Below are 14,897 nucleotides of genomic sequence, written 5' to 3'. Positions count from 1 at the left end.
TGTTCAAGGCCAGGCTGGATGAAGCCTTGAGCAACCTGCTCTGGTGGGAGGTGTCCCTGCCCAGGGCAGGGGGTTGGGACTAGATGGTCTGTAAGATCCATTCCAACCCCTAAATGGCTCAGTATAGTACATGCCCTCTCAGTGCACAAGCAGTTCTCACCCAGCACTGAGCAGATACTACATCCTTGGACACTGGTAACTGGTATTACTCTCTCCTCAATACTAAGCAAAGCAGTTTTGAGCAGTGGTTTTACTTACTCCTCATCACTAACAGCCTTGTTCAGCCATGCAGGAAGGAAAGAGAATTTTTTCTCTTAAAAAATGAAGGCTTTAAGATTAACAGATCTCTGAGGGCATTTTTACTGTTATAGTTTGTATTTAGATCTGTTTCCACCTGTTGTAGGACTTCCATGTCAGTCTCTGTGAAATATATCTTTTTATTCTGCTAGACTACTGGGCAGGGCCCAGGTGCCTTGTCTGTTGTATTGGGGATATTCTGGTACTAAACAGCAATCAAATCTACAATTTGCATTGCTGCCCAGAAGAGGTTTGGTACTCTTAGGTATCCCCACAGGACTACTCCCTAATCCAAGTTCCTCTGTGGCTGCTAAACTCACATCTTACATCTCTAGATGAAAAAGAAGTGAAAACACAACCTCAGCTGACTGTGTGAACAGCTGTGTGCCACTCAGTCCTGTGTCCAGTGTTATTACCCAGTTGTCCTTAAGTAAATGTTTTTGTTTTCTGGATTTGATAAATCAGGGATTGATTTAAGAGGTGGAAATGAGGATAAAATGAACCCATAATACCTAGAGGATAATATGTACTCTTACTGTGTGCCTCTTTCCTTTCTGCTTTGATAGCGCTGCAGTGGACAGTGAGGGACAACAGGAGGTTAGTAAAGGATAGAAAGGATTTAGGAAGGAAATTCAGGGACAGCTGAGGGAGCAGGAGTGAAGAGAGGAAATTCATCAAAGAAAGGAGATAAGAACATTAGACTGAGGGGATTTATTTCAGGGTATTAGGAAGAAAATATAAGAAGAAAAATCTCAAAAATAACTTTATGCTGAAGTATTTTACAGCTGGGGGAAATGATTCTGCCTCTATTGACAGCAAGTTCTTCCTGCTGGACCATCTCCACATACACGAATCTAGAAACATACAGCAGATTTTTGACCATGGAGTAATAATAGTAAATTCCAGTCTATTACAAGGATCCATGGTGACAGATTTCAGACAGTGTGACCAGACTTTCAAAACACTGTAAAATGTAATCTAATCTATTTAGGAATATAATAGGAATTCTTATAGGACAACTATGTGTTTGTATGATGACTGTTTAAAATCTGCTTCAGGTACAATGAAGAAAACAAGTAACACAATTCCCATCTCCCGGCACATTTCTTATGATGGTTTTTGCATATAGAATCATAGAATCAACCTGGTTTGGAAGAGACCTCCAAGATCATTGAGTCCAACCCTACCATGGTTACTAGACCATGGCACTAAGTGCCACATCCAGTCTCATCTTGAAAACCTCCAGGGATGGTGAATCCACCACCTCCCTGGGCAGCCCATTCCAATTGCCTGATCATTCTCTCCACAAAGAATCTCTTCCTAACATCCAACCTAAACCTCCCCTGGCAGAGCTTGAGGCTGTGCCCTCTTGTCCTGCTGCTGGTTGCCTGGGAGAAGAGACCAACCCCCACCTGACTCCAACATCCTGTCAGGGAGTTGGAGAGGGTGATAAGGTCTCCCCTGAGCCTCCTCTTCTCCAGGCTGAACACCCCCAGCTCCCTCAGCCTCTCCTCATGACACTTGTGCTCCAGTCCCTTCACTATATTCTGTGACTCCTCTTCACTTTAGACCTTCTAGCTCTGGTCACTTGGTTATATAGAGCTGTACAGAAGGGTACAAACAAGCCATTAGGAGCATTCCCTGTGAACAGAGTTGAGGAGAAACAAGGTTTATACATGTTGCTGTTATTTATTTCCTGTAGTTATGCCTGCATCTGAAACATACAGAAGACAAAGAATGTTTGCCTTCTGGAGAAACAGGAGACCTAAAAGTAGGGAAAAACTAGTGAGCTGCACTCTCTGTGTTACACCTTGTACCAGTGACATTTCCTCACCACTTTCCTACTGAAAGTACCTCCTACCTACAGAAGAGGAGGTGCCTGTGAGAGCTGTGAGCAATACAAGAATGTTTCTGCCTGTGGTGTACATGCCAGGAACAGGAACAAGTGACCCTATTTTTTAGGCCATATCCATCTTTTTGGGTGTTGACAGCTATTCACCCCTGCTGTACCAAAATGTTCTAAAACAAGACTTCAACTGTGTTAATTTTAGCATAATCTGGAGCATCTGCCACAAATTTCCAGAAAGGGCAATGATTTTGGTTGCCTGATTGAGTTTTCACCAAGCATTCTTGAAAAAGTCAGCCTGCACCCCAGAATTTCTTGCCACTTTCAAAAGACCCTATTTCCACCAGGCACAATGCACGGTAACGTAACAAAGACATTGCAATTGCTACATACTGAGAGACTGCAACAGATGCAGAAGTCCAAGATTAAACTCAATCTCACCTTCCCTGTGGTTTGGAGAGAATTAAGGCAACATCTCTGTTGTCCCTCACAGCACAAAGCCTTTGCTGCTGCCTCTCCATGCAGCTGCAGAGTGCACCATTTTCCATTACAGCGCAAGGTTCAAGAAGACCAGGTGTTCTCACAAAGCAGTGATTGCTACTCCCACTTTGGAGAAAAATCAACCACGCCATGACTGCAGTTTTGTCACTGCATGGTAGCTAGACCACTAGAGCACAGGCTTGAGCTCTCTCAATATTGTCATACCTGCAAGATTCTCTTGGAGTTGGACAAGAAATACCATTTTGAACTAAAACTCTGGAGTCTCCTCAGTGTGTGATGTGTGCCTCCACAGCAGGACAGCAGGGGAAAGCAAAACAGGGTTTATTGCTACAGGAGTACTCTTCATGAACAAACCAGTGTATGAAATACATGCTAACTGCAGATACAGCATCTCAGGATGCCAGAATGCAAGGCAGCAAGTCCAAAGACAGCACCTGGTAAAAGAGGAAATGCCCAAGCACCTATAAACTTACCAGTAGAGATCAGTAGCAAAGTAAACCCATGGCACAGTGCATCCAGCTCCATCTGACAGCTCTGGAACTAGCAGTTAATTGCACTGGGATTGAGCCTTCCCAGATTTTTCCTAAATTTCTGCCAACTACTTAATAGCACAAACTGCAGGGAATAGGCTGAGCGAGGCCTGGTTTACACTTAACAAATGATCAGCAAAATGTTCATGTTGGATAGAAGCATGCAAAACAAACAGAGAGAGCCTGCAACCTCAAACTGACTGCAATGCCAGACCTTGGCTCTCAGTTGGACCAGTTAAATATCCATTAAGTGACACGTTTTGTCTGAGCTGAGAAACTCACAAGCTATACAGCACTCAGAAATGTTCCTTACAGACAGGTAATGCTGGCGTACAATGCACCACACAGTTGTTTCAGCAAAAGCACAAGATAATCTTTGAACAAAGTCTTTGGTCACGTGGCTTGCCTGCTATATACAGGGATGGACTATATTCCTGAATTGGGATGGATCAGTATATTGATATTTATGGTTTTTATTCTACATGATGCAGAGTCAAACACCTGAACCACTTCTGGTTTCAGCTAGTCTACTGAAGAATTGAAGCCCCATTACTGCTAGTGCTGTTCTGATCTAATGCTGCTTCTCTTTTCAAGAGGAAAGAAAAAAGAATTTAAAGGTTTCCAGGCAAGATTCTGGAATATGACATACAAACCAATGTAAAATGGAATCAGAAGTCTTTTCATCTGCAACCCAGAAAAAAAGAGTTTAAGATGGAAAAGAAAACATACAATAAGCTAACCACACCTGCCAAGTTACCCTAGGTTCTTAGTGAAATCACCCTGCAAAGCATATGCTGTATTGCAGTGGAATCTTTCTCCTCCTAAACTGTTTACAAGCTTTTGCAATGACACTGAGCAAACACCAGCACGGCAGAATTATGAAAACAGGGTACAACAGTCTTAAAAAATCCCCACAGAATACATCCTGGCACAATACACACTCATTCAATTCCAACATATGGGGTGGGGTGAGGAATGCTTTTTAAAATCCTATACTGTTGCTTTGGTGCTTATAGATAAATGTTTCAAATAATTCAGTCAATATTGCATTCATACTGCTGACTGCATCTGAGTTTCACCCTGAGTTTTGTTCTCAGTCCAGGAAGAAATTCTGTGAGGAAAGAAAATATTTTTTATAAGCAGCTGTATAACTTAACCTTTCTGTAGCTCAGGTCAGAAAACATGTTCCCCTAACTCCAGTTTTTGCTTAAAAGATTTGGGAAGTGATTTTGTCCATAATCTAAAATGAATTTCCTTTCTGTAAATGTGGCCAGTTCTACCTATGGCTCAGCCAGAACCCACTCTCCTATGGCAGCCTCTACGCCCTGCAGACAGGAATAGGTTTCATCCTGTACCTCTTCAGACTGATTAATTTACCACAGAACAGACCTAGTTAAAGTTCTGGAAGAAAAAGTCAATTAAAGGTTTTAGCTTGAGTCAGATCAAACCCCAATGCTTCTTAGCATTTTTCATCAACTTTCAGTGAGTCAGGAAAATAAATAAAAAAGTAGCAAAGTTTTGAACTCACCGAAGAGCCTACAGGTCCACATCTGGAGTTAACAGAGACCACAGCTGCAGGTGGCTCTGCTACAGAGACTACCCAGGCTGGGGGAGTCTGATGCTTCATGTTTCCAGACCAACTGGGTGCCCAGCCAGTCAGAAATTCTGGAAATACTACAGGATCTGACCAGGCGTCTGTATGCCAGTCTCGATTTTCACACTCCACACCCCATATCTTCAAGACTGGGCCAGGAAGCTAATCTTCACCTGGGGTTCCCCCTGCTTTTCAAGGAAACTCCTACTGGTTGTCCTCCCCAAAAAACTGAGCATCAAGCCTGAGAGCAGCTGAGGATTCTGGTGCTTTCTACCACTCCCCCATGTAGTGTAGGGACATATCTCTCCAGCTGGGGATGCTGGGTCTGCTCCACAGCTGTGGATTCTTGGAGCCTGTCTCAAGACTTCCTACGCCTTGGCTTCATAACCTAGGGCTAAGAGGCAGAGGAGTCCCTGCAGAGGTAGGGCTTTCAGGGTCTCTGCTTTGGAGAAGGCAAGCAGGACTCCCTAACAGCCTGCTACAATTGCAGAGAGAGTTCAAAAGAAACCTAGCCTTTGATATATTGGGAGTTCACTGAGCCAAAGTTATTTCAGAGGAAACATTTTAGTGAATCAGCGTATTTTGATAAAACTAAGCTTTGGCAATGGAACAGGAGAATTCCCAGAAGCTTCGGTACAGAAAGCAATCTGAAGTCAAACTGTGGTCAATCTCACCCCAAATGCAAGCACAGTGCAATTACAGTGGAAACTGTTAGAGGCAAAGCTGAACAGAAAGGGTTTTTACAGGCTAATTACTGACAGTAGTTTCACAGGTGGATGAGGACTGGATTACTGGGTACATCTAGACATCTCATCTGTGGGAGCAGTGACTTCCCATCTAGGCATTATGGCTGTGATCAAGGAAAATAGAATGAAAAAGCATTACTTGATGTCAGCTGGCTCTAGTCTGGGCTCATGAGGGACATTTATTGTTGTATGACCAAGGCAGCACATGAGGATGATAGATTGTGTGTGTCTTTGTGTTTGCACACACAGGGCTGTGGGTAGAACATGTTGGGTACAACAGAGGTTTGAGCCAGACTGCTGTAATACAAATTAAAAGTAGGGTAGAAAAAATAGGGCCAATTATTTTTATAACTTGCCCAAATGCCTCAATTGATCATACTAACTTTAGAAAGCAAAAGGCACTATGCACACTTGAAAGGTTTTGTTCCTCTGACAGGTACATCATGTGCTCGTGATTCCTGTTTAATTTCCTTCTTTAAGAATGCCTCAAACTGTGTTCCTCGTGGGTGTGGTGGAAAGTGGAGGCGGAGAGTCATTCTTCTCTGAAGGAAAAATACAATTACCCAACTTCTTTAACTACTCAAACAGATGACAAGTGAACAGGCTTTCAATGCTCCCCACCAGCTCCAGTTTAAAACAAAACACTCTGCATTATACATTCAGTAACAGATCCCTAATCCCAAACTCCCTATAGCAGAAGGGAGCCAGGGGGAAAAAAAAAAGCCCCTTTTATTTTGCCTGTGTTTTTCATATTGCAAGGTGCTTTTTTTCTCACTGAACTCCTTGCACACACGAAGCTGTGCTGTGCTAACTGGGTTGCTACCGGAATACGAACAAGGGTCGCAGAGGCAGGGGATAAACGTGTGTTTGTGCACTCGTGCTCTTTGATGGGTGCCAATCATTCCTGCAGTTTATTCACCACCTACGCACTGTCAAACATGCACACAGACACACACACACACTTCTCATCTGCTTTCTTCCAGTGCTAAAAGCCAACGGGCGCGTGGTAATGCTCCAGGTTGAAGATAAACCACAATGAGGGTGAGAGGGTGTTTTTGACAGGCATATGCAGCAAATATGCAAGGGACAACCCATGTAAGTGAGAATATACTCATCTATGCATTGAAACCTGCAAGTTCAACAGCAAGCAAAAATATGAGTATGTACATATTTAGAGGAGATTTAATTTCCTTTATCTTTTATTATTCTTTTTGCCACAAGGTCCTCTGGGTTACTTTTTTTCTCACAGCAATATGCCAATCAATAACATATGAGTGCCAGCAAGTTAGCACAGTGTTTCTTAAACAGGGAATCCTGGGAAGTTTGATGAATGCTTTAAAATCTTTTCTTTGGGACTTCTGTTTAATAAAAGGAAATAATTGCCCTCACATTTACTATTTTTAATATAACCACCTCCAAAGTCTTGTGTGCCAGTATCCCAGATTAATCTGAACACATTTTGCTGGTGATATCCCATGGTCTTGCTTCTTTGTTCAATTTGCACTCAATGGTAGAGGTACTCAGTGGGATTCAGCAGCAGCTCAATGCAATTTCCATTAGAATCAATAGCAAAACTCCTAAATACTGAAGCTGGAAAACAATTAGGCCACTATTAGAAAAAGTATTGATTTGATGAAATCGAGGTTTGGTACTGGTGAGTTTGTCTTTGTTAATGTCAGGGAAACTGCCCCTGTTGTGATCAAAGCTGAACTTGAACCAAGTTATACTATTCAGTCCAATTCTGTCTCCCCCTGACGCTGTTCTGATGTTCTCATACTGATTTCTGTAGACCAGCCCCCAGTCAGAAGCTGAGGACAGCTAGGTCAGCCAATATCATACTCTTTGAAATGTCTGAAAATAAGGTATTACAAAGAGCAGATGCTGCTCTCAAGTATTATCTTTTTAACTTCACTTCGGGGAGCCTAAATTTCTGCTACTTCAGACACCTTGCACAAGTGCCTCTCTTTATACTCCATACAGAGATACGTGACTTTTTACTGATTTCAAGTGTGTGATTGAAATTCACAGCTCCGTGGATTTTAAGGCCAGAGAGGCTGTTGCTAATGCACAGCATAGCTCAGGAAACCATCTTCAGCTGCTTCCTGCTTCAAGTCCAGCAGCTGAAGCTGAACTAGGAATCTAGATTTTAGAAAAATCACACTGCAGTTTAAGATGAAGTGTAATAGTCTTTCAGGGGAAAAACTCACCAGAGCTTTGGGTGGTTTGTTCCAATTAGTAACTTCATCCAGTGGTCAAATAGGCCTAGTATTTCTACATTTTATCTACCTACAGCTTACAACCATTAGTTTCCAATAAGCTTTGTGTACCCAAGACTGTAATATCCTCTGTTATCAAATGCTTATCCTTCTTATCAGTATTTACAGACCATGATTAAGTTATGTCTTAGCCTTCTCTTGAATAAACTAGTTAGGCTGAGTCCCCTGAGTCTCATAAAACACAAGCTCTGATTGTTTACTTACTCTCTCAGATATTTTCTAAATTGTGTCCAGTTTCTAAACTTTTTTCCTTGAAGGGGCATGTTAATCAGACATGCTGCATTTCACCAGTTTTTGCAACAAAACAATGACAGTTAGTGCATGACTTTCTATAGCAAAAGGGGAAAAAAACAGATAAAAAGGAAGAAATCACAGAATGAGGGAGAAATTAAGAATGAAAGTGTTAAAAAGAGGCAAAAGAACAACTGAAAGAAAATGGAGAAGGAAGGAAAGACTCAAAAGTAGGATAAGGTAGTAGAGAAATAAGTACCTATTGAAATAGAAGCTCAGGAAGAAGCAAGAGATGATGAAAAGATCATGCAAAGCAGTGTCTATTTACGAGTATGCTTCCCTAAGTCACCCTGTCAGTTCCAAGAGGCTGACACTCACTTCTCCTACCTATTCTTCCACTCAATTATTTCAAGCAATCAGTGATTATAGTAGTAATCATTGCAAGACCTTCCTTGCTCAAGAACATACACTACACCTTCGCAGAATTTTTCAGAAGCAGAGCTCATTAGCACCACAAGGCACTAAACCAACTCAGAGCCTCTCCAAAACCCACTGCCTGTATTTCAATTGAGCTTCACAACAGTGGGACTGTGTCTTTTCCCATCCCCCTCCCTGGACATATCTGCCTTACTTGCTTCAAGGCCAGCACTGGAGGACTCAGAAGAAACAAAAGGCACATGGACACAAAGCACCACATATGGAGCTCTGGGCTCCAGTCATCAAGCCTGGGACATCTGGCTTTCTCAGGATGCCTGTGTGTTCAAGTAATTAGACCAAGGCCAGCTGTCCCCTTCTCGCTCTTCACCCTTTATGCTCCCATTGCTTCTACTACCACTGTCTGTCCAAAGTGTGTTTTGTCTGATGGATCACCAAAAGAGTAGGGGTTTTGTTGTTGTTTACCCTTTGGAAGGAGGGAGTGGAAGAAAACTGGTGAGGCAGTAAAGAGGAGAAAGGACTTTTTTGAGTACATTTCCTGAGACGCCTCAGCGTTTCCAAACAAGCTTCTGTCACATTAGAGAAAAACTTGTTTTAACCTTTATATTCTGAAATTATAATCTCCAAACACCTCTACTGGTGTACTGAAAATGCAGCTGTCAGTAGTGAACCTGCATGTTCAGAAAAGCTTACTGCTTTACAGGCAGATTCAACACTTGTATTCTGGGCCTAATTTCCCTGTTGGCAATCCAGAAGTAATTCAAGAAAATGAATGAACCGTATTTCAATCTCAGGACACTCCCTGTAGCACACTCCTTTCTGAAATCTTCCTGTCAATTTGTGCCAGAGCAAGCCAGAGCTATGGTGGGAAGCAGATCTCCCCATCATTGGAGGTTACCCCAGTGCAGCTGAGGAAACCCAGCTGAAGCTTTTACCAGTTGTGTGAAAGCAGGAGTGAGAACAGAACCAACCCTTTGCCCTCAACTGTGAAATTACATCTGTAGCTTTGCCCCAAAGCCAGGCTCCAAGGAGGCCCAAGCTGGAAGCTAGGAAAGGAACACACTGCTCCCCAGCCTGCATTTAGTGAATTAAGGGCATGACAAAGCAAAAGGCTTTCCTGTGCATCGAGCAGCCCTGTCCTTTGACAGGGCAGCAAGTGCTTGGATGATACACTTACTGCAGCTTGTGCTGCGTGGTGCCTGCCCGTGTATCATCTCCATAGCAGCAGCTCTGCTAATTGAGACCAGCTGCTTCAATTCCAAATTCTTCTCTCCAGAAATATCGATACTATGACATTATGATTAGAAAGCACTTTACCAAATGCCTCTCAATTCTACACAGCTCAGATGAAGAGCAGCTGCAGAAAGAAGGGACAGTTCCCTGAATGTACAGAATAAAATACTGGAGAAATGAAGGCTACAAGAAGCAAGTCAAAACAGAATAATGATGACAAAGAAAGCAGCCTGCTGTATATGCTTGTGCCTGTCACTTTAGATGTTGAAAGGACTGTGAGCAGACTTCTTCCTTATGCTCTAGGATAAATGGCCATAGCACTGCAGTGCTACAGCTTCATGTGGCAGGTGTACATGTTTGTCAGATCCATTTTTTCTGTCCAAGGATGGATTAAAGCAAAGTCCATCAATCCAGGCCTGGCTTGGGAGAGTAGCTGTGGTCTTGAATCATTTGGCTCCAGGGTCTGTTCTGCACAGCCCACTGGCAAAGAAAGTCACTGGAACTGATAAGCTAGTGGGAATGCCACCACACCACCGTGACTTGGTTTCACTGTTGGCTATTTCCCTGTGGCTGCTGACTCCACACAGCAAGCTGTCAGCTGGATGCTTCACACTGGTCACACTGGGATTGCCAAAAGCTGCAAGCATTTCTCCCCTTTGGCCAGACTGGATTAAGCTGGCTAACAGTAGAGTCAATTCCAAATTCACTTAGAAGTCTCAGGCATTCCATTCCTGAAAAGACATCTGGTTACTGAATTTATGCAAGAACTGGGCAAACCACTTCAATCCCATCTGTTCCAACCTTCTGAGCAGAGAGAACAGAATCCTTGAAAGAAAACTGCACCAAGAAGAGTCAGAAAACCAGAACCATGATACAAAGTATGATTTCCTCCTGAGGAAGATGCTGTACAATCTCACAGAAAACACAATTCCTGAAAAGACATCTGGTTACTGAATTTATGCAAGAACTGGGCAAACCACTTCAATCCCATCTGTTCCAACCTTCTGAGCAGAGAGAACAGAATCCTTGAAAGAAAACTGCACCAAGAAGAGTCAGAAAACCAGAACCATGATACAAAGTATGATTTCCTCCTGAGGAAGATGCTGTACAATCTCACAGAAAACACAGCACGCTTCAGCATGTGGCCGTGTAAACAAGGGGCCTAACACACCGTTTCACTACTCAGATTTCATACTACAATCGAGGTAATGCAACACAACTAAAGCAGAGAGATTGCTTTGCTATGCTAAAGATTTGCCTCCTACTCTGAAAATCAATGAGGTAAATAAAATGCTTTATACAGATATCAGACAGTGTCTCTCAGCTAACAAAATGCTCATGTTTTTAAAAAATATTCCTATTATTTTACTCTGGAAAATATTCAGTGTTTAGTGTCTCATTCAGATTTTACCATTTACACACAGTTGTCCTACCTATTTCACTTTCTAACTTTTTGTCTATATTAGAAGCCTGTTTGAATCTACAGTACTGCAGGAGAGGGAATACATCAATGAAATTCCAGAAAGGTAAGTCTGAATACATTACAATTAAATATAGACTTCCAGAATCCTTCTCTGAAAAAAAACAACTTACACAGTATGTGTAACATTCACTGACTGCATATTGGCTTAAAGTCCCTTTTCTTTCTGCTCCAAGTAAGGTTGCTGTACCTACTTGTTCTGGGAAACAGCTGACACAGAAGTCCATATAGGAAACAGCAGTGTAAAGATATATGCTCTGTGTGCTTATATAGGGAAGTTACCTCAGTAAAGTGCCCTATGCTGCAAGGAAACCTGTTAATTTGCAGGTGACAGTGTGATGGAGTTCTGTTGATTGCAGTGCAGTTGTGTTCCCTTCCATCAAGCTGAATTTAGCCTTTCTAGTCACCAAATCACATGAATAAACCGTTATGCATATATTTATTTTATTTTTAGGTTTCCAAGATCAATCAATGACATTCATGTGAGGAGAATCACAAGGCTAGGTAAAAAACAAACCAAGTTCTTCTGAATGCTACAGTCATTGGGACCATTGGGACAAACACCTTTATGGTTTCCAATGGCTCTGTGGACTGCAAACAGAATTATAACAGCTTTAAACAGCACAGACACTGGCACATCAGGTCATAAAGAACCATTGCAGCAGAGCAAGCAGTAGGAGTATTCAAGCAACTGATTAACCAGCCTCTGTTAAATCTCTTCACAGTGACATTTGTACACCTCAGACTGCAATGTACCACAACTACACCACTGCAGTGGTGGAAGTCAGATGCCCAACACACACTTGCCTCAGCAGCAGAGCAACAACTCTGCAGCTGACCATTTATTTTGTTCACAATGCACAGGCAATACTCCCATTTAATTTCAGCTGCCCTAGCCTCCCCCATAACTAAATTATTGTTATTATGCTCTGCATAATCCTAGTACTGACAGGGATGTTTGTTATACGTAATTAAAGATATTAATTTTGCATGGAACAGAAGACAGAGCCAGGAACTTCATTTTTTTTCAATCTCCCATTAGAAAATTACCTTCATTAGCACCGACTCACTGAGCTTCTCTCTGTTGACAATTTTTATCGCAACCTTCTGACATGTGACACAGTGAACCCCCAACTTCACAAGACCTGCAGGAAAAATAAAGGAAAATAAAAAGGAAGAATTGGTTAGAGACAGTCGCTGTTGAGGTTTTTGCTATTAGAACACTATCCAGCAGTTGGCAACTTATATGCAAACAAATTCCCACTCCCCCAGCCAGATAAGGTCTTATGAGTAATGAAGACCCTGCAGCCCACATTGAGACCATTTGGCAGTGAAGCCATCAACATCCTTAATGCTCCTGCAGTTTCTGCCATTAAAACTGTGTTTTTGTGGAAGCACTGTATTCCAGCTCTCACCACTCAAAGCATGTTCTACCAATAAGAAGTTCTGGCAATAGAACTGCACTGGGATAAGGGGTTTTTTTGCCAACAACTGACATCAGCAAAAGCTTAAAAATCAACTAAACTAGATGGCCAAATATGTGTAGACATGGCTTCTATGTTTCTCTGGCTCCTTCCAAAGTTCTCACAGTTGTAATAAAAAGGTACTTAATTATGGTTTCCCTTACTGTTTTAATTTACCCTGCTGGGTGAAGTTATTACGGTGATGAACACCATTGTGGCATGGAGGAACAGCAACATATGCTGATACAATTTTAAGCTCTTCTTATTTGTTATTACTTACTATATCCTTGTCCTCAAAAAATATAGAGTGCTATTAAGTGACTATATTGGCAAAAGGATATGGACACCCCTGACAGGGTCAAGATGTCTGAACTATCACCAAAATGTGGAACAAAACCCCAAGACTTAAGAGAAAGAGGTAAGTAACAAACATGAAGCATTATCTCCTGCAAAATTTTCATCTAAATCTGCTGACTTGCATGAAAGTACATTGAGATACCTCCCACAAGTGAGTTTAAGATGGTCCCCTGAGCTCTCAACTCTACTGCCATTAAGAAAATTTGTACCTGGAAAAATTGTACTTTGTAGGTTATTCAAGTGACATCTTGTTTGCTTCAGCTTTTACTCTTGTCAAACATGCACATGCAGCGCAACACCTGATAGGCTGGATCCCATCCCACTCCACACACTATATGCCAAATTTCCATTTAGTTTAATTCAGTTCTAACTGAAGTAAGAAGAAATGGCACCTCCCTGGTGTCATTAAGACCTGCTGTGCTTCACAGAGCATTTATGAGTAATGACGTTTCACAGTAAGAAAAAGCCTAACTTAGCTCACAGCTCCTAGGCTGGGTTGCAGTTCAGCGAAGCCCGTCCCCTGATACTAACCACAAAGCCAAACACATTGCTTTATCTGGAATTTGGACACAACAGGTTTGCAGTCCAGTGAAACACTGAACACAGGACTTCACACTTCTTACTGAAGGGTGAAGATACAGCCTTACTACAAACTGGCCCCAGTGAAATGAGGTAGAGCTTCATCAGGGACTCCAGCAATCTCCTGCGGGTACTTGTCCATCCTTTTGCGACATCATAAATTTGAAACTATTAATCACTCGTTATTATATCAAGAAATAAACCATCATAAATTTGAAACTATTAATCACTGGTTATTATATCGAGAAATAAAATCCTGACTTGCTTCCAGTCACATCTCTTTTGCTCAAGTGTTCTGGATATTTCTAGTCATATAATTTCTCAGTCTCATCTGGTTAAATGCTGACATTCTCACTTTCAGCCATGACATAAACAAGTCACAAAAATTAAGAATGCAGAGCACTGACAAATCCATTTGAAACTGTGTATAGCAATAGCCTGTCCTCTGCCTGAAGCAACCGAAAGGCACAGATTGGGGAAGATGCTGTGATGTCCAGCCACACTCACTCTTCTGTTTTTTTCCTATTCAATAAATTTATAACATTAACCATAGCAGTACTGGCTCTACGTTCACTGTTCAGGGCAGCTGCAGCCTTACTTATGCCTCTTCCCTTTGGCTTTGTTCCGTGCTTGGATAGTGGCTACTTGGCACCACCTTGTTGAAAGCATGCACTGTTTCAATCTGTGCTGATTGCTTCCTGCTTCTAGCACAAATCACAGCTCTGCATCACTCTCACAGCACAACCACATCACTTTTTGCATCACTCTTAGTTACACTTTCAAATCTCAGCAGAACTTCCAGCTCAGCCCTTTACACCCAGACTCACAGGATCTGTGGTACGGTGCTGTACTGTAACATGGTGCAGAACAATTATTTTCAGAGGACAATGAAGGTGAAAAACAACTGTAACTGGTTCTTCACCAGAGATCCACCAGGCTTTTGGTACCTTGCCCTTCAGGATTTGATTTCAAATCTTGTTGCTCCCAAATCAAGACATTTGTCCCACTGAACCTGGCTGATTTGTAAACTATTTTTCTTTTGAAGCACACAGTCACAGAAGGGTTTTACCCATAAACTTCTGGGACACTGTCAATGCTGTGCAGGCTATTATTTTATCTAGCTATTAACCTACCACAGAAACTCAAAAATTAGGATTACCATTCTGTTTATGCCAATAAAAAGTTAATTGACTGTCAGAAGACACAACACACTTTGCAAAAATCACACTGATACTGAATCACACTGATTTTATATTGAATTAAATTCATTGACCTGAAGAAGTTGTTCTTGATTTACACCGTGGTAGCAAAGGGCAGAATGAGAAAACA

The 14,897-nt window shown here is 41.9% G+C and overlaps 1 protein-coding gene across 3 annotated transcripts in view; it reads right to left on the bottom strand.

The window, feature by feature from the left end:
* The window catches only part of LOC103810906 (serine/threonine-protein kinase BRSK2), a 160,827-nt gene extending 148,512 nt beyond the window's left edge, over positions 1 to 12,315 (bottom strand). For 2 of the 3 annotated variants that reach the window (XM_009083835.1, XM_009083836.1), the window contains exon 1: positions 12,220 to 12,311. In XM_009083835.1, coding sequence (XP_009082083.1) covers positions 12,220 to 12,225 — 6 coding nt within the window. In that variant the 5' untranslated portion in view covers positions 12,226 to 12,311. Of the gene's footprint in view, positions 1 to 12,219 lie in introns of all 3 variants that reach the window. The other variant, XM_009083837.1, reaches the window with a different exon arrangement.
* Positions 12,316 to 14,897: the final 2,582 nt, after the last annotated feature.

Source organism: Acanthisitta chloris, unplaced genomic scaffold, assembly GCF_000695815.1.
Source record: "Acanthisitta chloris isolate BGI_N310 unplaced genomic scaffold, ASM69581v1 scaffold1421, whole genome shotgun sequence".
Classification (NCBI taxonomy): Eukaryota; Metazoa; Chordata; class Aves; order Passeriformes; family Acanthisittidae; genus Acanthisitta; species Acanthisitta chloris.
This window is presented reverse-complemented; position numbering and strand designations above follow the sequence as displayed.